Source organism: Venturia canescens, chromosome 3 (assembly GCF_019457755.1).
Source record: "Venturia canescens isolate UGA chromosome 3, ASM1945775v1, whole genome shotgun sequence".
Taxonomy (NCBI): Eukaryota; Metazoa; Arthropoda; class Insecta; order Hymenoptera; family Ichneumonidae; genus Venturia; species Venturia canescens.
In genome coordinates, this window is record NC_057423.1 from 13510151 (window position 1) to 13532324 (window position 22174).

A 22174-nucleotide genomic window follows, 5' to 3' on the forward strand; every position below is an offset into this window, starting at 1 on the left:
GAATCTCAGAGCGCCAATATTTTCGTTGAGTTTTCCCAAAAATTTTCATTCCACGTCAACAAAACTGGAATCGCTTACCGATGTGTTAACCTCTGAAAAAAAGCGGCTAAACAGTCTTCCGCCCGAGCGATTTGTCTACGAGGAGGCTTCACACTCGTCGTCCATGCGATACGCCTCGACCCGAGCGGACCGGTAACGCGCTCGAGTTTCAATCGTTGACAAAAATGCGCATAGAAACGGAGCGCAGTTGACCTTGTGGTCGGAGGAGGGCCGCCCCGACACAGGCGGAGCGTTGTCCCCACTAAGTGTGCGTGCACGTCGATCGATATACGAACGACACGCGCTTCGCCCGATGTGTACGAAAACCATGAAAACCGATTGATAACCAGCAAGAGAAACAGAAACGGTTAATTATTCTGTTTCTACTTCATTTCGGCGACCGAATTCGGCGTGTCAACATTACGAATTCGAACGTTTACTATTGGAATAAACGACCTAAAAACTACGTGTGACGCACGATCTTTTTCAAAGGAAGAAAAGAATAACAAAAATAAAAAAAAAAAAACTCGCGAACGAAATCGTCAAATTCGCAATATCGAATTTTGCGAGTTTCGTTGTTGTCGTTTTATTGGTATTCTGATTGACCTCTGATACGTCCGAATATACTGTTATTTAAATAAATAGCTCTTGACTTTTGACGATCACATATCACGGCACAGTGTACCTGACATGTAATGCTGCCATGAGAAGCTAACTGACAATGTTTTATGCTTGGATATGCCACATATGTAACCAACCACAGCTTCCCTAACCACGATTCCAGCTTGGAAACAAAAATGCACGTTCGGAAAAAATTGAAAGTGGGGGAGCTTGTTTCCATTAAGAAATACGACTTGAAGAGAGGAATTTTGCGAAATCAAATTTGGCTAGCCAATATCACATTAAATTGTGTAAGAAATCGATGCAGCAGAGTCCCCGTAGCTGAAGGGCAATTATGGAGTCATTTTTTTATTCCCGGTTAAATTATCATTTGAAATGTAAGCTTTTAGGTAACCTCAAAAACAAACGTATCAATAATGTTCTTATGAAAATTATTTTTATTATTTTTTCGGCATTTGATTCATTTTTCAGACGATTATGCGATGATGCCTAGAGAATATTTTAATAATATATATCAATACTACACCGAATGTCACAAGCGACGGTTCATTAGCATTGTAGTCAACATGATTTGTAAACATTCATTTCACCTGACTCTCATATATTTACATATAGACGAGAAAGGTTATTTTATAAATAGATTGGTTAATGTTGCTCAAAAAGTACTTCAGACATGGAATCTCATTTGCCAATTTTTTACTGGATTCGATTGGAATTTTAATAATTGGTGGTTCGAAAATTCTGGATGAACGTAGACATATTGGAAAATGTGTGATCCTAAATAACCTGTAAAAAGCAACATTTAGTCATAATAAAATAATTCGTCGTTTTTTAGAGTGCCTGAAAAGTATAGCTAAAAGGAATAAAATGGTTTTTCAATATGAAAATAAAATTTTAATGGTATGTATTCATTATAAAATTGTTTCCAACGCTTCTCTCATACAATCGTAATCTTACATTCCACTCCATAGCTTATTTGATGTATGAGCACTTGGATGCAATCAATGACTTAATTTATTGAAATTTCTGTATGAGAAACTTTATTAAGGATATTTGGTACAGGCTTACAATCTTGCCTTGCTAAACCATGCTAAAAACATAAAAAATTTCAAAATGATAAGAATTTTATAAAATTCTTAGTGTCAAATTTGACAATACACATTTTTTAAGATTTTTCTTCTGTACAGTTATCGAGTAATTGATCACTAAAGTTCACGTGTACAAGCATAGCGTTTCCATATATATATTCCGGGCATAAGAAATCTGCTTTAATGCGTAATTATTCGATAACTAAGCAGAAGAAAATTTTGAAAAAAATTGTGTTCTCGTACTTGATGTTGAAGAAAATTATCACTAAATTTGATCAATTTATAATTATTTAGACTTTTGTACCATACATCCTTAAAAGATAATGAAAATACATGAGAGAGCAGCATTTATTGATTGAAATTACACGAGCATCCTTATCAAAATCACCTGGTGTAATTTCGTTGAATTTTCATTTTTTAACAATTTGACAAACATGATACATTTGTCTAGAAAAAGCGGCCAGCGCGCCTGAGCCAGTATACATAAATGTTCGGGGCTTGCGATATCTACGTTCCGCACACACGTGTCTCCCGTAACGTCACGAGACGTTTGTGCGGCTTTTCGAGCGAGGAACCACACCCGCGCACGCTCCTCCACGCTATTTTCTCCCTCCTCCCTGAGCGTGTCGCTCTCGCTTCGTTCTCTTATTTTTTCATTTTTTTCTCGCGCACACAAATTTGATCGTCACTGGCTCTGTCTCTTCCTTTCGTTCCTCTCAGTGTGTCCCGCGCGTTTTTCTTCGTCTACTACTACCAAACGTCACCGAATCACGAACACTCGTATCTCCAACGATTCTATTTTTATTTATCTTATTATTATTACGATTCTTTATTTTCGTTGTCTCCGTTTCACTTACACTCATCTAATGAACCGATTATGTGCGCTTACGAAACTACTCTTGCCATGGTACAGTACGCCACAGCATCGAAACTCTCCGAGCCTCGTGGCACGTAACGCTCATTTTTACAAGCGTCTATAGCCACACTTTACGTCTGTATGGATTCAGTTGCTGCCCGTAAAATCATCGTCAAGTAGGCCATCGCGCTTCTCTCCCCATCTCTCCGCGTTCGGAGCTCTCTCCCTCTTTTTCTTTCCTTTTCTTTGTCGCATCCACCGCGCGACGAAGTTGGGCACGGGCGCCCAATAATGTCCGATTATCCTGACGCAAAATTCCGCAAAATCCGTTGCATCATTTCGAGAAAATGTTTTTCTTTCCCAAACGGATTTTCATTTTTACATTTGGCACGATTTCGCCACGTTTTCGATCAATCGGACGATCGTAATCGAATAAGAATCCGTGAGAATATGAATTTCTATAAACTTTCTCGCGATTCCCCTGACACGTGTAGCTCTCCCAGGCACGTTTTCGCTCAGGGATTCGTGCTCTCTCCTTTTTCGGCTGTTTTTTCTACCGCGAGCTCTCTCTCTCTCGAAAAACCAACGGAGCATGCGCCCGCCGTTGTTTCGTGTTCGTACGTATACGCGTTGTACTCGCTGCTCGGGAGAAACGCGCTGCATCAAGAGAGAGAGAGAGAAGGAGAGAACGGCGTCACGCGGTTGGCGCGAGCTTCCTGGCGGGGGGTGAGGCGCGCCTTCGTTGGTAAGAGAGGGGTCAGTAGGTCACTCTCGCTCACGAGGGAATCGCCGCGTTTACGAAGCACACACGAGCGCACCGCGAGCCAGGAGGAGAAGCGAAGGGAGCGGGGTTCCGGTCTCGTTCGCTTCGTTGACAAGCAATTCCACTCGGCGAACAGGTGGCGCCGTTCCTCCACTGGACGAGGCGGCAGCAACCATCTTTCCAACTAATACCGATGACGCTGGTTCAACGCACCGGCGTGTAAACCTCCCCCATAATAGACGAGAACAGTCGAGCTTCCCCTTTTCCTTCTCTCGGAGCATTCCCCTCCCCCCTTTTCCGTCGCGTCAATATAAACTCGAATAAATCAAGCGTTTATTTCCACTTGCCGATTCTAACCGTATTTCCCGCTACTTTTTCATTTCATTCGGCGGCATCTTTCGTGCACGTTTCCCCAATAAGATTCTCCCAGAAGTTTTAAACGAGCAAGAACACATTCCGAGCACTCATTCGAAGTTTCTTTTCGCTTTTATGATCAAAACGAGCGCGCTTCCCGCTTCGTATTTGTTGTCAGCACACCGAGAGCTCGGCACGAATGTTCATTTTCTCAATCGATCGATCCTACCGGGGCGAGGAAATATCTTGAAATATATTTCTCAACTTTTCTAACGAAATATCTAAAAGGCAATGATTCACGAACGATTCGTTAACACATTTTTCGATGCAGCAAAATTAGGGAACCGAAAGTCGATATTTCTCGATATACTCGACCAAGCTTTCTGACTAGAACATTTTTTCATCGTTTCATTCTACGACTGTCAGATCAGCCTCAAACTGTTAACAGTTTTTCGAAAGACGTGAAAAGATTTTTGTTTTACAAAAAGTTGTAAAATCGAAATAAAAATATATTGAGTAACACGATACTCTATATTTATGTTTCGTATCGTATATACATCGGTGTAGTGTGCCTGGGTCGCACTCGCGTAATCGTTTTACGAGAAACCCAGCAGACAGAAGTGGGTCATCGTCGAACGAGCCCGGCGCGCTTGCGTTCAATGAACGAATATTTGCGAGGCTACGCGGGAGCGCAGCTATATATATATATAGAGTACATAAACACGCACGTACTAAATACATATATATACGAATCGTGTTGAGTGACACTCCTTTCCTTTTCTCGCAGCGTTCTCCTCCTCCGGAATTTCACAGCTGATACGAAAATTCGTATCGTTTTTTGTTTTTTTTTTTCTTTCACCTCATTTTTTCTGGCCGGCTTTTTTTCCTAATCTTCAAAATAAGATAGCCGAGATTGAAATTGTGATTGGCTCGTTTTTGCCACTTGACAGATCGTTCAGTCCTACAATCGACGATTTTAGTCACTAAAATCTTTGTTTTTGTTCGCTTTATTTTATCCCTCTCTTCCCATCGAGTGTGACAAAGAAATTTCGACAACGAAATCCCTCGCTTTTTTTAACAATAAAATAGGTTTATTTTTTCGTTTTCTTTCTCTGGTTTTATAAAGGACAATAAAGATTCATGAATTTGTAAACATTTTTTAGTCCTTTTTGGGGTATACAATGGACGTTTTGAGTAACTAAAAAAATTCTACCTTGTTCCTCTTTCAATTGAGAATTTCAACGAAATATTTTGTTAGTTTATGACGTCGAAGTTTGCAAGGTCGGAGTCCAACGAAATTATGTAAAAAATGAACGATTTCAATAATTCTACAATTTGGCTCTCTACCGAATTAACAATTCGTAGTTTTTCAATCTACACCAATGATTCCGTGGAATAAATAATTGGTGAATTACAAATGTTTTTTTCGTCCAATTCGTCCGACTCCAACGTTGCAAACTTCAGCGTCGTATTAATTTTTCAATATTTCTCATTTTTCATTTTTAGTTTTCCACTATTTTTAGTCCCCTTCATCAATCACTTTGCCTTCGCTTTCAATAATTTACCCTCCATTTTTAAGCAGCGGAGTCCAAAGGGCGAAAAAACCCTGGTGAACGGCCATAAAAGTTTACCATCCGAAAGTCAAATAAAGTTGCATTTAACTATCAAGTAACTCGATTACAGATATAACGCCTTTCTTATTTCTCACGGTCGAACCTGGCTAGATTCAATATCCTCGCGGTGTGACTGGTCAATTTTATGGAATATCTCACCCGGCGCGACGCCTCTCCGCTCCCATCAATCTGTATATTATATCTATACATTATATAATATCAAGTATGTGTACAGGATTGTGACCGTGGTCGTGGCCACAATATCACGCTCACTGGGTCAGAATGAACTCTGCCGAGGGCACTCGTCTGCTGCACAGCTCTAAGCTCTGCGTGGCTAACCAGCTGACCACCAAATCCCGTTCACGGAACGCTCCCCTGCTCCCGGAAGCTGGCCAATCACTGCCATCAAATGCGACCACCGAATTACTTTCGTTATTATTATTATCCTTGCTGGTTCATTATTACGACAATGAGAATTCAACTCGTTCGAATGCTGGCATTTAATTTTGGCTCTTGTACCTTATTTTTTTACATTCCCAAATTCTGGGATCTGAACTGTAAAAAATTTATGAGGCTCAAGTTTGCAACGTTGGAGTCCAACGAAATGATTTAAAAAGCTTCTCCAAAAAATTCAGTAATTCTCCAATTTCGTTTCCTGTCGAATTTCCAATCCGTAGTTTTTCAACCTGCACTGATATTTCGTGAAATAAAAAATTGGTGAATTGAAAATGTTTTTTCCCTCATTTCGTTGGACTCCAACGTTGCGAACTTCAGCACTGTAAAAATTTGAATTTCAGCGGATATCGAACTCATCCGAATTTTTTTTATAACACCTCGAGCTGTGAGGCTTTTTATGATGTTGAAGTTCGACGAAATAATGAAAAAAAAAGTCTCCAACAAATTCAGTAACTCTCCAATTTTGTTCTCTAGCGAAGTTGCAAACGTCAGCACCACTTTTTTTTTCATTATTTCTCGTAAAATCGTTATTTTCGAACCATTTTCGTAACTATTCCGGAAATGATGGAAGCTTTTGTTTAAAATTGATGAGGTCCAATGAAAATAAACTTGTGGAATGTCGATTCTAATTGCCTCTGAAGCAATCGGAGTCGGAAAAATCATCAATATTCGTTCCTGTCATATTTTTCTTAAGGTATTACTGGATGGATAGCCCAGCCGATAAATTGTACCTGATCGGAATTTCCGTACTTCGTGATGCAATAAAAATCTGAAAAAATTCAGCAACATTTGGAAAGTTATGAACTACAATTATCAACAATAATATTGCCCAAAAGTTATTAATAAATTGTTTAAATAAATAATTTTTTAACAATTTTACAGTGAACCCTTGTTTTTTTTTACGAATCGAATGTGCGCATTTTTCTGAATGCTCATGATTTTTTTCAGAATTTTCGTGGATTTTTGAAATTCCCTTTTTTAAATTTTTTAAGTAGCTATATTTGTACATTTTTGATCCAGTAACCTTGAGACTTTTCAAAACTGATGGTAAATATGTCTTCTGAAACATATCCAAAATTCAAATTAAAAAAAAATTTTTTCAAAACATTTTCAAGAAATTTCAAAAATCCACGAAAATTCTGAAAAAATTCATGAGCATTCGGAAAAATACACACAATTGATTCGTAAAAAAACAACAATAGGTCACCGCAAAATTATTGAACAATTAATTGTTCAAACAATTTGTTATTTACTTTTGGGCAATATTATTATTGATAATTGTTGTTCATATAGCTTTCCAAATGTTGTTGAATTTTTTCAGATTTTTATTGCATCACGAAGTACGGAAATTTCAATCAGATATAATTTTTGGTTTAAAAATAATAAAATTCATCATTCATTAGCGTCGAATGGATAATTAAGGTAGCAAAAATAAATAAAGAGTCCAAGGGCGAACAAACTTGGATGATCATCAATCTAATAATTTATTTAGCAATGATTTCATCCGATTAACATTTCATTCGCTATAAATAGTAAAAAATATGAAAAAACGCGTATATAATATTTGGATTCGCATTTGCGAAGGTGGAAGACAAGAGACCGAGACGCTGAACGTCGCGCGCTGATGGGCAAGGCCAGGGTTGACTGGTAATTTTCTTGCGCAACCATCTACATAGGCTCGTTGTTAATGTACCTTTGCTGCTATTCTTCGCGCGCGTTACTTTGCCCATGTATCCTCGTATCTCGTCGCTATATACAATGTTTTAATGTTTATTATCTTTCTCATACAAAACGCTAGCGATAGCGAGTACACGAGCACTTTTCCTCTTCTCTTTATTTTTTATTCTTTCCATTGTTTATTTGAATTTCTCGTGCGGTTCAAGAAAGATCATGCCCGAAGGATCGTATTTTATGGGCGTTTTAATTCGATCGATTTTTATTCTTTCATTAAAGATATAATCACCTTAAATTAATGCCAGAATTATTAATTCGAAATACACAACTTATCTTTCCGCGAATTACAAGCCATTAAGGCGGGTGGATCACGAAATCAAAATAATCAGAATTTTATCAAATTTCGTGATAACATTCTTTGGCATCAAGTATACAAATACAATTTTTTTCAAATTTTTTTACCACATGGTTTTCGAACATTTAAGCGTTAAGGGTGAATGATACAAAAGTCGAAATAATTAGAAATTGATCAAATTTGGTGATAATGTTCTTCAACATCAAGTGCGAAAACACAAATTTTTTCAAAATTTTCTTCTGTTTAGTTATCAAGTAATTACGCATTAAAGCAGATTTCTTATGCCCGGAATGTATACCTATATATATGGAAACGCTATGCTTATACACGTGAACTTTAGTGTTCAATTACTCGAGAGCTATGTGGTAGAAAAATCTAAAAAAGTTTATATTGTCTTGTATTTTTTTAAAGAATTTATAAAGTATATAAGTGACGCGTGAATTAGCTGTTCATTGTCATTGATTTTCCGCGATTCCGATTGGTTCTTAAAACACGATCATTGTGGCGCTAAATTCATTCGGGGAAAAACAACGTTCACTCGTCCTGTCAAAATGACAGCTTGGAATTCAAGCCATCTTTGACATTTTGTCGATATCGTTTTGCTCGACTCGATTTCTCGAAAATTCTTCGAATTGGACACTCTTTCAATAGTTTTTAATGAGTTGAATTATTAATCCGCGTAAAAATAAATAAAAAATTACGCTATGCAAGAAGATGACGTGCGCGGAGCGCGCGTCTGTGACTCATCTAGTATATTTTTAAAGAATACATTTACCAAATTTTATGAGATTCTTAATATTTTTAACATGCTTTAGTAGCATGGCAATATTGCATCGTCGCGATCCACCCTCCTTAATTAATCGGGGATCCATCACTGACTGAACCCAATATTTTATTCGTTCCTGGCTAAAATACTAATTTTTATGTTAAAAATCACTTTAGAGAGCCCAAAGGGAAAACAAAGGAAAATGAATTGAGAATAAAATATTAATAAAAAGACAGAAGGCCGAGCCAACAAGAAACAAAATGCCGAAATAAGCAAATGTGAGGTTATACGAGTGCTCATTACCAATTTCGTTCAATCTTTAAGGCAATATATCTTTATTACTAGTAGAAAAATCGTCTCGAATTTTTCTGAAAAATATGAAAAGATAAACGATTTTTTACGCAGTCCCTATAACTTTATGTATTTTTTTCATATTTAAACACGTTTACGTCAATAATCAATGAGAAACGAACCCTTTAAAATTTGATATTAGTGTCAGTCGACTACCATTTAATTTCTGTGTAAATTTCAAGACACTCTTATAAGAAAATCGTTTCGTGCATGAACCACCTTAAAAACGCGATGAAACATCGGTGAATTACTCGCTTTTCTATCTCCTTCCCTTTATTTCGACTTTCCTTCGAAATTTTCTCACTCAGCAATGGAAAAAACGTTTGACCATTTGGCCTCGAAGTCGGGGGGGGGACATTTTTTTACAAACGATCTCGAGAATCGCTTTTTGCATTAACTTAAAACTTGACGTTCGATTTTTCATGGTTCAAATCGGTTTATGATTTTCCTTCAATTTTCACCCGGTTTTCCAATGCTGCGCGTATTTCTCCGAGCTCGATTCCCGCTCGAGAGTTTCGGCTATAAATAGCGCCGCTGAAATACACGAGACAGAAGACGAAAAATAATTCACGATAGCTCATTCAACTAGACAGCTTGGCGCGGGACTTTGATTTTCTGTCAGTTGACATTTTTAAAATTATTTACGCAAGGTCGTCAGCGGTTGACGCAGCGCGAGAAAATATCGATTTTTTTTCAGACGCCGCACGTGAAGATTCGATCCCGCGAACTCGAGCTCTCATTTTTCTCCCTCGACTCCCTTTTCATTAATTCCGTTGCGATCATTGCTAATTTTATCATTTCATCGACGCCCTTTGCCGGCCCGCGGAGGAATTCGAGATTCGCAATCGACACTCCCGGAGACTTCAACGCGAGGGAATCCGCGTAAGAAATGAGACTCGCGTCGTTCATCCTCTTCGCGGCTGCTTGAGCCCACGAAACCTTTCGTCTTGGCGCTTAACAGAGAATTCACAAAATTCATTTCTCCCCCGACAGGAGATATTGGAAAATTCTTAAAAATAAATAAATCTCGATTAGTCGAGCCCTCGAAGAATATTCGGACAGGAAATGTCACACTTTCGGGAACAAAATTCGTCCAAGCGATCCAGCCAAAGGGAAGAAAGAGCGATCGTTCGCCGCTTCTCGTAACCCTGCGTTTCTCGAGTTCCGGCGTTATATTATTGCTTTATTACATTCGTCGATACTGCCAGCATCGAGAACATCGATGTTTGTTTACCCCCCTTCCCGCGTGAGTTCTCGACTCCAAGCTCGCCGAGCAAGAGCTCGAGTCGCAGGCTGGGAAAAGGTGGAACCTCCATCGCGGCTCTCTCGCCCTGGAACGGCGCGTTTCGAAAAGTGCATCCTCGTGATTTAAGTTCCGAAGGAAAATAACACGCGAGACGCAATCTCGGACATTCTCCCGAGCGCGTTATACTTTGCCCTCCATTTTCTCAACGCGCTTCTAGAGCCCGTGCGTCGAGAGAGGAAAGCAAGAGGGCGGGGGAAGGGGCAGGTAAGAGGAGCGGAATTACGAGGCAGGAAAGATCGAGAGAAGCGAGAGGAGAAGAACGCGATGAGATTTTATGGGCAAGCGGAGAAGCGAGCGAGCAAAAACGAGAGGAGGCCATTTTATGCGGTGAACACAACTCGGTGGGGCATTTTGCACTCGCCGCATCAAGAAGGGGCTCCCGAAGACGGCCAGGGGAAGGGGGAGGGTTTATATGCAAGCCAGAGTCAAGGCCGCTCACTGATCCGACGGGTACCAGCGAGAGCTACTAACCAACACGGAAACCCTCGGCCGTCCTCGACTCTCTTCGCTCCTTTTTCTTCTTCGACTCTTCCTACTGCAGCAACGGCGCGCCATATCCCAATGCAACTTCCCATTCCGGCCCGAACCTTTCTACTCTCAAAGCTACGTGCTAATGAGCTCGAAATATTGTTTTCTCTCACTCGCTCCTCTCGACGACTCTAATCGAGTTGAGATTTCGACCCTGAAGCTTCCTTGTTTGGTCCAGAACGCGCTCGCTCGTTCTCAATGTCACTCGTCCACGTCGCAGCGCTCTCCTCTCTTATTCGACGTTCGAGCTTCCGCATTTTTCACACTGTATCAACGTCCGAATTTCGATCTCGAACGTTCCGTCTCGAGACTCTTCGACTTTGGCTCATGAAATTAGGAATTATTCGATTGGGACTTGTGGCTGGGTTTTGAAACTCGTCCAACTACGCTCGGAGCTTCATTTCACGGGAAATCGCCCGCTCGAATCGGCCTGCGAAACTCATTGAAACGGTTATTCCGGCGTCTCTTCCAATTTCACCTCCTCGATTATTGGCCCAGAAAAAGCTCGCCGAGGATCACCCGGCGGAGCGGGCCGAAAGCCCAAAAAATCGTTACTCCCTTTTCTCCGCATATTCGCTCAAAAATATTGACGTTTCCTTGTAAATGTAGCTAACGTACCAACGGAGTCTGCGGTCTCCGTTGAGCCTTGCAAGAAACCACCGGAGATTTATATTCACCGGGTCGAAAACATTCGCCCCGATGAAACACTGAAACACTGACCAAGCGAGAATCGCTGAACGTTGCTTGGTCACTCGGTGATTCGAGCGACGTGTATACGCGGCCGATCGCCATGTTGAGGAATAACTATTTCATCCTGGGCCTCTCGAGCTTCGATTCGAGATTCGAGGCTCGTCATTTTTCATCGTCCGCACTGGGAGAGCATTCGAACATTGAATATTCAAAAAAAAGCCTTCCCACGACTCTACGATTCAATTTAGAAATGCATTTTTCTCGTCCTCGGAGACGAATCGCTCGAATTTCGCATCGTTCAATCTCAACGAAATTCCCGCAGTTTTTATTTCACATTTTCCCTCATTTTTGCCTCTTTTGATCTACGAAATTCCACGATATTTTTGTTTCGATGGGGGGGAATTGTGAGAATGTTTTTCAACAGTTCTAACGATTCAAACATTCGTCAATAAAGAGAACAAATTTTGTTTTGTTCAAATGAGACGAATTTTAATAAAGCTTTGTTTTCAGAGCTTTTATGGTTTATGCGCAAAGTCTGATTGTCCAAGTTTCTCAGCTGCGTACAACGCGGAGATCGCAACTACTGTCTGCATCAAAAATTCCAAGTTCTTTTTTCATTTCTATATATTTTCCTTAAAAACCCAAAAAATTGGGAAATTCTATATTTACAGCACTTTAAAGTGATAATTTAAGTTCTTCAGAAGCATTCTTTTCCAAACTCGCTAAAAATATAGAATTTCGCAATTTTGTCGGGTTTTTTTTCATAGGTTTATATGAAAGGAAAATACATGAAAATGGAAAAAACAAATGAAATTTTTTTAGCAGACAATAATTACGATCTCCGCATTGTACGCAGCTGAGAAACTTCGACAATGAGACTTTGGCATAAACCATGTACAAATTAAAATTTCTCACATTGAAAAAATCTTTCTGTACTCTTGAAATATCCTTGAAACTATACCGAAATGAAAATATTTTAAGGCTCGTGAGTTTTCAAGAGGTTTCGATGTTTCCGCCAGTCTTTCAGGCCTCGAACATAAAAATCTTTCAACGAATTCACGATGGTTAAAAAAACTATTATTTTTCGTATGAGTTTATGACTTCGTACAAAAACATGATTTCTTACTAAACTCCATAATTCCTATCTTCCGATCTCACATTTAACATCCCCGATTATTCGTGGGCTCGTGTCATTCAAAACTGTCATATCGCACGCTGCTTCCGTCATTTTCATTCGAATTTAGGTAAAACCACAGAAAAAACGTGTTTTTTAAAACATGTTTGCGAGTGCGCACACCTGAATAATGTGCACGTGTGCTTTGAATCTTTTTGAACACACGCGAGTTCTTCGTTGACGTGAACACGCGAGTTTTGGATCATGCGTCGTGTGCGCGCGCGTCGACGTTCGTGCGTTTGTACAATAACGAGAAAAGAAAAATGGGCACACCACGTGTCGTACGGATGATCATGGAGGCCCGGTTACTTTCACCAAAGTTATTCGGCTGTCCGGAAAGTCATTGCGAGCGCTCCCCGTTGTGCGTTGCATGCTCCCGAGATCAGGCATCATGGACTGCGCCTTAATGCCCACTCGCTCGGAGCAATAGGAGCATTCTTCGTTTCGAATCTTCCGAGTGTGTTGCAACGCTCAAATTATTTTGTAGATGTTTTTAGCTACCGTTTAAACGCCATTTTTTCTCAAGCATTTTGTCCGCAAAACACGTTCGAAACAGTTCGTGGGAATTCGTCTACTTCAATGATTTTTTATTGAAGGATAAATTTGAAGGATTAATTCAAAATCAAAGGTAAAAATTCATCGTTGTTGTACGGGCGAAGGATTAAATGAAAATAATTATTTCAAATAATTGGGGCCAGCAAATCTAATAGAAATATTACCAAGATTCCTATCGAAAGTCTAAGAATAATCGCAAATGCGCCGTACTACGTGAATAATATGTAAAACTACGCAATGACCTGAAAAGACCATATGTCAAATCAACCATCCAAGAACACACGAGAAAATCCACACACAGGCCCCAAAAACATCCAAATACACTGACTCGCAAACTTCTCGATCGAACCAATGAAATAACGAGGCTGAAGCTTGCAGCGTTGTTCGAATCCAACGAATTTAAGGAGGGTGGCTACATTCGTCAAAATGATAAGAAATCGATCAAATTTGGTGATAATGTTCTTCAACATCAAGTGCGAAGACACAATTTTTTTCAAAATTTTCTTCTGCTTAGATATCGAGTAATTACGCATTAAGGATATATTGCACAGGCGATACAATGTTGCCATGCTAAACCATGCTAAAAACATAAAAAAATTCAAAATTATCAGAATTTTATAAAATTTGGTGAACATATTCTTTAGTGCCGAATTTGACAATACAAATTTTTTAAGATTTTTCTTCTGTACAGTTATCGAGTAATTGATCACTAAAGTTCACGTATATAAGCATAGCGTTTCCATATATGTAGGTATACATTCCAGGCATAAGAAATCTGCTTTAATGCGTAATTACTCGATAACTAAACAGAAGAAAAATCTTGAAAAATTTGTATTGTCAAATTTGGCACTAGAGAATATGTTCACGAAATTTCATTAAATTCTTATAATTTTGAAATTTTTAATGTATTTAACGTGGCAACATTGTATCGTCGCTAGCCACCCTCCTTAACGGAAAACACATTCGTTATTCGCCAATTTTTTATTTCACGAAATCATTGGTGTAGTTTGAAAAAGTACGAATTGCAAATTCGGTAGGAAACGAAATTGGAGAATTACTGAAATTTTTGGAGACTTTTTTACATTATTTCGTTGGACTCCAACGTTGAAAGCTTCAAAATCGCATGAAATAAGAAGACTGAAGCGTATAATGCCTCTCTACACGATTAAGCAGTTTAGAATGGAAACCCATTTTGAACACCCGTTTTTTGAAAACTGTTTTTAATTAATCCTGAGATCGTAACGAACCGGTAGAATTTTAATTTCCATTTTATAATACCAAAAAGTGTCTTGAAAGCTATTTTTTATTTATAATTTTGAATTTTCCTGCGGAAACGCAGCCGCCATGTTGTTTTGATTTGTAACGTCACTCCGTTGGTAAACAATACGACTGCGAAAGACCAAGTAGTAACAAAATTTGTGAAAATAATGAGTCATGACGTCTATCATTGGTGTCTTGTGCCCGAATGCAATAATACAAGTATAAAAACGCCATGAAAATTGTGAATTCATCGCTATCATCAACGTATTTATCATTGGTAGATTTCTACTTTCTGCTTTCACAAAACCCTCTTCCACGATGCGATTTTCATGAAATAAATGATAAAAAATCCACAAGCGTGATAATAACTTGTAAAATTTCAAAATAAACACAGAGCACACGGCACAAATCTAGATTGTTTACTATCGGGGTGACCTCACGTTGGAATCCAATATGGCGGATGGGGTTTTAAACCCTTGAACAACAGATGAAAAAGGACCATTTTCAAAATTGACTCACAAACTTTACATCGCATTTTTATATGAATAAATATTGACGTTTCTATTATAAACAAGCATTTTTATATTTTATCTTCACGGTGTAAAATGCCCTATTATTGAACGTTCCCCGCGAAACGCAGATCGTAATTTATAATCTCGTCAAAAAAAAAAAAAAAAAAAAAAAAAACAAATGAATAAATGAAGAGTAGATGGTCCGAAGGAACAACAGGACATTTATGAGTTGAATTATTGAGAATAGAGACGTTGTTTACAAGCGTGGATCAGGTTTTCATTCGGACGAGTCTCTTGCTCGTCAGATATGCACCTAGATTTACTTGGAAACCGGTTGTCTCAGATCCGTAGTGCTTTCTCCCTGTTTCTGTCTCGCTCCAAGAGTCTATTTCTCGTCCTAGAAATTAGGTTGTTCAATATCAAGGTCGCGCTTTATCACAGATATGAGCGTCGCGCTCAGGTGCTAGAAAACGTTTGTCTCCTGCTCGCGCGTGGTTTCGATCGCTGCGTACTTTGCCGACGAAAATTCATGAGCGAACGAACGCGAGCGTTTCATTCATCGAATGCCATTATACTTTTTTCATGTTTTTCTCTCCTTCTCGTGATTTTTTTAACTTTTGCAATCAGCGCGTTTGTAATTTCAATATGCACAAACGCGCATTATTCGCGTAGGCCCAAAGCGCACGGACCGTTCGCGCCTCTCTCGTCGCTTATTCTCCACGATCCATAAATCTCGTAACCTGTTACAGCTGTGGCAATATAACTTGCAACTTGTCTCGGAGACGCCTACGAACAGGCTCTCCTCTTTGCTCTCACCGAACAACGCCGAGAACTATATGACTCTCAACCCCTCCCCTTAACCCTCCTCTCCTCGTGGCCTCACTCCACTCCCCTCGCCCCTTTTCGACCATTTTGAATTCAACGTCTAAACGCCTTCTCTTATTTCTCTTCCTCCTCCTCATTCTTCTTCGCATTTTCCCATCTCTCTCTCTCTCTCTCTCTCTCTTCTGGTCTTGTTCACCCCGTTGCGTTACATGATCGTGAATATTAATCTCTACGAGAGCATGTTAATAATAGCAATTGCACGAGACCAACACACGAGTTGCTGGGTGAAGTGGAGAGTCGCACACACACGCGTGCACTCGAAGCACTTGTGCCACTGTCGTGGGATCTCTCGTGGCCCTGAATTCCATCTTTTTATATATATATACGTATCTCCGCTGCCTATGTACATGTGTCTACACTTGGAGCAAGATACAATGGCGTCCTTGAACATTAGAGCAGCCCCTCTTGAACGACCGGTTGCATGTGTATGATGCTATATGCATCTAACTCGAATGCAGGATCCCATGAAAAAGATAATTGTCGTGCTCTCGTGTCGTTGAACTCATCTCCGGAGAAAACTTAGCCTTTTATTGCCTCTTCCTTAATCGCATGATCCCCAAATTTGATCATTAATACTTTGGCTCTACTTCGTTTTCGTGCGGCTTCAACGAAATTACAGCTTTCGAGGTTTGGCTTTTTGACATTCCACCTTTTCTTACTGACTCCGTTGATTGGATTTTACGAATCGGCGCTTTACGTCAAATTCGAAGGTCTTTTAAACTTTGAAAAACTCGTCTCATTTTTGGCAAATCGAATATCAACTTTTGCGAATTGGGATGCCGATCCGAGGATCGATTATTAATCATGACACCGAAGCTTCCAATGTTTTGCAGTCCAACGAAATTCGAATATAACTTTTGTAATTCACCAATTTTTTATTTTACGAATCATTGATGTAGACTGAAAAACTGAGAATTGCCAATTAGGCAGGTTACAGAATTGGAGAATTAATGGAATTATTGGAGTTTTTTTTTTTTACAACATTTCGTTGAACTCCAACGTTGCTAACTTCAGCGTCATTGTTAACCATCGATTTTCACCCACTAATTTATTATCCGAATCGATCGGTACGAATCGTAAGAGAATTTCGTATTAAATTATTGTTATTATTTATAATTATTCATTAAAATTTACAGAATCGATTCTCGCTGGATCGATCTCTGGGTACTCAATTTATTATGAAATTTCGATTCGATTCAATGAATCGATCGTTTTTTTAACAATCTGACATCCCTAGTTGCGAGTAAAAAATATGGGATTGCAATTTTATGACAGGGCGATTGATCGAGCTGCGTGTGAGTATGCGCTCACGACGCTCAACTTTGCAACGCTCGAGTCCAACGAATTAAACGAAAAGATTTGTAGTAATTCACCAATTTTTTATTCCACGTTATCACTGGCGTAGAAAAACTACGAATTGTCAATTCGATAGGGAACAAAATTGGAGAAACCGTTGGAGAGTTTTTTTTACATCGTTTCGTTGGATTCCAACGTTGCAAACTTGAACATCATACGCTTTTGTAATCGTGACTCGCACGATTCTTCCTCATTCTCGGTACATCGATTAGCAAACCTGAGAAACGATTTTCACAGCGAACAATGATTCTTGAAAATTCACATCGTTCTACCGGGTCCATCTGAATTTATATTCGTCGTTGATTGATGCTTCGTCACTTCACAAGCGTCACGTTGCTTCGGTTCCCTCTGGCAACGTCTAATGTCAATGGCGTGTATCGAGTTTCTCGATAACCTGTTCAATATTCCATAGAGAACTGATCCCCTTTCACAAGTTCAGCGAGACATTTTAATCGAATCTGTTCTCTCCAGTGATTCGGAAACGAATGGGGTTGAATATGAAAACTTCAGCGAGTTTGGGTAACCGAACTTGCTCATTATCTCGCTACCGGTCATCGTAAACTTTTGCAATGAGATCCCTCAGTCCCGGACCAAAATATACTTGGAGCCCGTGCTCCACCTTTCACCGAAAAGCGAAGCGCTCCGTGACTTTTATTGCTTTCCGTGGTGCACAGGGTCCCCATTGGTGGAAGCTTCCTCTGCTCTGAGACGCTGGCTTTGAGACCAGCCGCGTTATCATGAGCCCGGCGCACCGAAAAACGTAACTAAAATTATCTGCGACCGTTTTTCTATACGAAATCCCATTTCCTGTGACGAGTTCGAGGGTGCAACGAATCTCAAAATATTCGAGTTTTTTTTTTCATGGAAACCAAAAATCTGCATTCTAAATCGGCGACGCCATAGGAATTCGAAGCAACTGACTTAAAATTGGGCCTTCGATAAATTGTTTTTCTGCGATCGGTACCAAAAGCGCATGAAAATATTTCGATAATCGAAGCCCGCCATCTCTTTCGAAGCTCCTTCCGCTACCTCTGGTGCCCAAAATTTCAACAAAAACATGAGCAAGATTTCCACAATGCTGAAACCAGCACCCGAGAAAACAGCAGATGAAAAATCCGCGCAGCTCCAAATTGGAAAATGTCATTCGACATATTCCAACGATAAAACAATCTCAAACTTCCCCAGTAAAAATAAAATGAAACCTCCTTCCCCACGATACAAATGAGGTTGCGCCGCTGTCAAGGATTTCAAGGTTTGAGAAACACTGCGCAAGAAAATCAAAACTCCTAGAAATCCCCGGCGCGCTCCTCGCTCGGAGAAGCTCTTGTGGCGGGCTCACACGAGCGTGCAGGAAAATATACCTGCAAGCGGGAATATACTTTACAGTCCGCACAACAACGCACACCTTCATACTTGCCTACCAACCTATCCAGCGCGCGACTCTCGAGAGCGCCGGACCGTCGCTCTCGTACTTTCACCGACCGTGACTTCTACACGTTCCACTCGACAAAGTTTCCACACACAGTGAGAAAAAGACAGGATAAAAGAGGAAAAAAGGAGGTTTATGTAGAGATAAAAGCATCGTGTGTATACATATATGTACGAGCTAAGTATATATTAAGATAAAACAGGTAATGAAGACACGTGACCACGCTGCCACGTAGGTTAGTGGAACCCCGAGATGCTATTTGCTCCCCGCGAAATATAACCACCGAGCAAAAATATCGTAATGGCCGGAAATCTCGCTGCGACTCTTTTTCCGTTTTTCCCCTTCCCCTCCGGACTGCGCTTCTCGCTGACGTCATCGCCATCACGGAATTTTATTGAGAAGGAAGTTATCCCACAGCCGAAAAATATGTCTATTTGAAAAACTCGGTTGTTCCTCCTTAAGACGAATGTCTCGTTGAACAAACGTTCGGGCTCATCGGCGGCTTGGGGACTACCATTTTTGTTGCCAATTTTATCGGAGTTGTCACACTCCGGATGGCTTTCAAAAGTTTTTTTTTCAAGAATTTGTGACTCGTCATTTGGATGTGAAAATTCATTTTGAAGGTTTCGGATCCCTCAAAAGCGCCATTAATGCGGCTGCGAGGGCTTCTCGAATGGCTGCAGGTTTTAAATATTCTGAGGAAATAATATTAACTCACAGTTTTTAAGGAATTTTATTTTCCGGGCTTTTGAGATTCGTCCCTCAATTACGCAATGCCCCAGCCCAAATACCAACGATCCCTCGTTCATATGTTTTGTTCACAAATGGTTCCTCGCTCGTATATTTACATGTCACACGCCGGTGGTTTATCCACCTTTCACTTTTCCATAATAGCGGGCGGTCTAGACTTTAAAATATTTACTTGGGTGAATATGAATTAAAAAAAAAAAGAAAGAAAAAAAAAATGAAGGTTGTAATTATGATGAGTTGGGAAGATAACTCGTTACAAGTGCTGCGGCGACTCGTACATGGTGTAAAAGCAGATTTTGTAATGTCACGGACATCTGGCATTTTTCATTCGTTTTTTATCCTCGTTTTCGTTGGTGAAATGGGAGATTTAAAAGCGCGCGGTTCGAGAGGATATAACTCGTTGCCTAATCTTCTATTTGATAATAAAATGAGCCTCGGTATGAGCGAATGCGTTGGAATGCATCGATAAATAAGTTGCGCTTGAACGTTCATTGTTTTTATTGAGTTGCTCGAGTTTTCATGAAATCTGCCTTTCATCGGAATGAAAGAAAAATCACTCTGTTGCTTCATTGTTCTTTCTCATTCCGGCGACTCGCCGGAAAGGGATTTCAGTAGTCGTAGGAATTTGAAAATTCATGAGTAAAGATTATTCTATTTATTTATTTCTAACGTCGTAGAGAATTTTTTTCAACTTTTTCGAAATGTTCGGAAATATGGTAAAACTAAAAAAATTGTTACATCGCAATGCTTGCTTCGAAAAAATGAGAAAGTAATTTTTACCCATTCGCGAATGGTTACAGGAAGGGACGACCTTTCGCCGCCGAGCTCGCTAAACGGATACAGCGCGGATAGCTGCGATGCGAAAAAGAAAAAAGGCCCCATGCCCAGGCAACAGGAAGAACTTTGTCTCGTGTGTGGGGATCGGGCCTCTGGTTATCACTACAACGCCCTTACGTGCGAGGGATGCAAAGGCTTCTTCCGAAGAAGCATCACCAAAAATGCCGTCTATCAATGTAAATACGGCAACAATTGTGAAATCGACATGTACATGAGACGCAAGTGTCAAGAATGTCGGTTAAAAAAGTGCCTGACCGTTGGTATGAGACCGGAATGCGTCGTGCCCGAATATCAATGTGCAGTCAAGCGTAAGGAGAAGAAGGCCCAGAAGGTAGGGGTAAGGAAATATCGATTTGATTAAATTATTTTAACAATTTTTTATCGTTCTTTCGACAAAAACGACGATTCGACGAGAGATAAATATTTCTTATGTCATTTTCCACATTTGCTTTCATCGAAAATGCAGAAATTCATGAAAGTCGTGAACAATTTTTCCATTCGATTGAAAATCAGATTTTTTTGCATCGGCAACAACATTGAACACCGATTTCGAGTGGAGTTGTTCAAAATAAAAAATATGAGAGCCTGTGCGTACTTCCGGTTGTCAAACTTTCAACGTCGAGTCGAAAAAGTCGAAAGAATTATCGAAGAAAACGATTTGAAATCAAAGTGAATAAACTCTGAAGAAAAGTCATCTTATTTTGCTTATCCGTTTCATTGGATTATCGTAACTCAAAACACATTTTTGTTGGCTCACACAGGAAAAAGATAAGCCGAACAGCACAACGATGAATGGATCTCCCGGCAGCATCAGCGGTATGGTGCCCGATCAAATGGGAGTTAAGATGGAACCCGCGGAGGCCGAATGTCTATCGATGTCCGGAAGTAGCAGCGTCGGTACGACACCAGGCTCCCATAACGGCGTCAAGCCCGTCAGTCCTGAACAGGAGGAACTCATACACAGGCTCGTTTATTATCAAAACGAGTTCGAGCAGCCCAGTGACGAGGACATCAAGAGGATTACCGTGAGTCATTCATCATTTTATTTTGAAAGAGCGTTTAACTGGAAAACTCCAATTATTGCACAATCATTTCCCCTGGAAAAGAAGCAAATCTCAATTAAATAATTATATTTTGGTAATAATCTCGTATTGTCGGCTATTTCATTTTTTTTTTCTTGAAACATCATTGAAAAATCGAAGGTTCTAATTCAGTAGTGTCCTCGATTCTGTCGTGTCAATTTTTCTAATAAATTATAACAACTTTTTCGGAAAATTTCAATAAGAATATGGAGAGTTTAACGTTTTGATGAAAAATTCAATGTTTCTCGATGGTTTGAATGAATAAATCGTTTTTCCTCAAAATCACAGATGAAAAGTTGACCGTTTCGATAATTTGGATTTTTGAGCTCAGCGAATTTCAGCTTTTAAGCTCGCATCAGAGATTCGGTTTCGCGTTCGATTGTTCAAACGATTATTCCGGTTTGTAATTTGTTGATTCAACTGATTTGCAGAATCAACCTACGGAGGGCGAAGATCCGAGTGACATAAGGTTTAGGCATATTACCGAAATAACGATATTAACGGTACAACTGATCGTCGAGTTTGCCAAGAGGTTACCAGGCTTCGACAAGCTTTTGCGGGAAGATCAAATAGCTCTCTTGAAGGCTTGCTCGAGCGAGGTTATGATGCTGAGGATGGCGAGAAAATACGACGTGCAAACGGACAGTATCGTATTCGCGAACAATCAGCCGTACACGAGAGACAGTTACAGCCTCGCTGGAATGGGCGAAACGATCGAGGATCTTTTACACTTTTGTCGGCACATGTACAACATGAAGGTCAACAATGCCGAATACGCGCTTCTCACGGCCATCGTTATTTTCTCAGGTAAAATATGGTTGCTCACAAAACCCCGTTTTATTCATATCGCTTCATCTTTTCCCGCTTTTTTCAT

At 39.9% G+C, this 22174-nt stretch overlaps 1 protein-coding gene across 3 annotated transcripts in view; it reads left to right on the forward strand.

Moving 5' to 3' along the window:
* Positions 1-22174, forward strand: part of LOC122408181 (ecdysone receptor-like) — a 189884-nt gene that overhangs the window by 154612 nt on the left and 13098 nt on the right. For 2 of the 3 annotated variants that reach the window (XM_043414820.1, XM_043414821.1), the window contains 3 exons: positions 20182-20555; positions 20980-21243; positions 21732-22107. In XM_043414820.1, coding sequence (XP_043270755.1) covers positions 20182-20555; positions 20980-21243; positions 21732-22107 — 1014 coding nt within the window. The remainder of the gene's footprint in view (positions 1-20181; positions 20556-20979; positions 21244-21731; positions 22108-22174) is intronic. The other variant, XM_043414822.1, reaches the window with a different exon arrangement.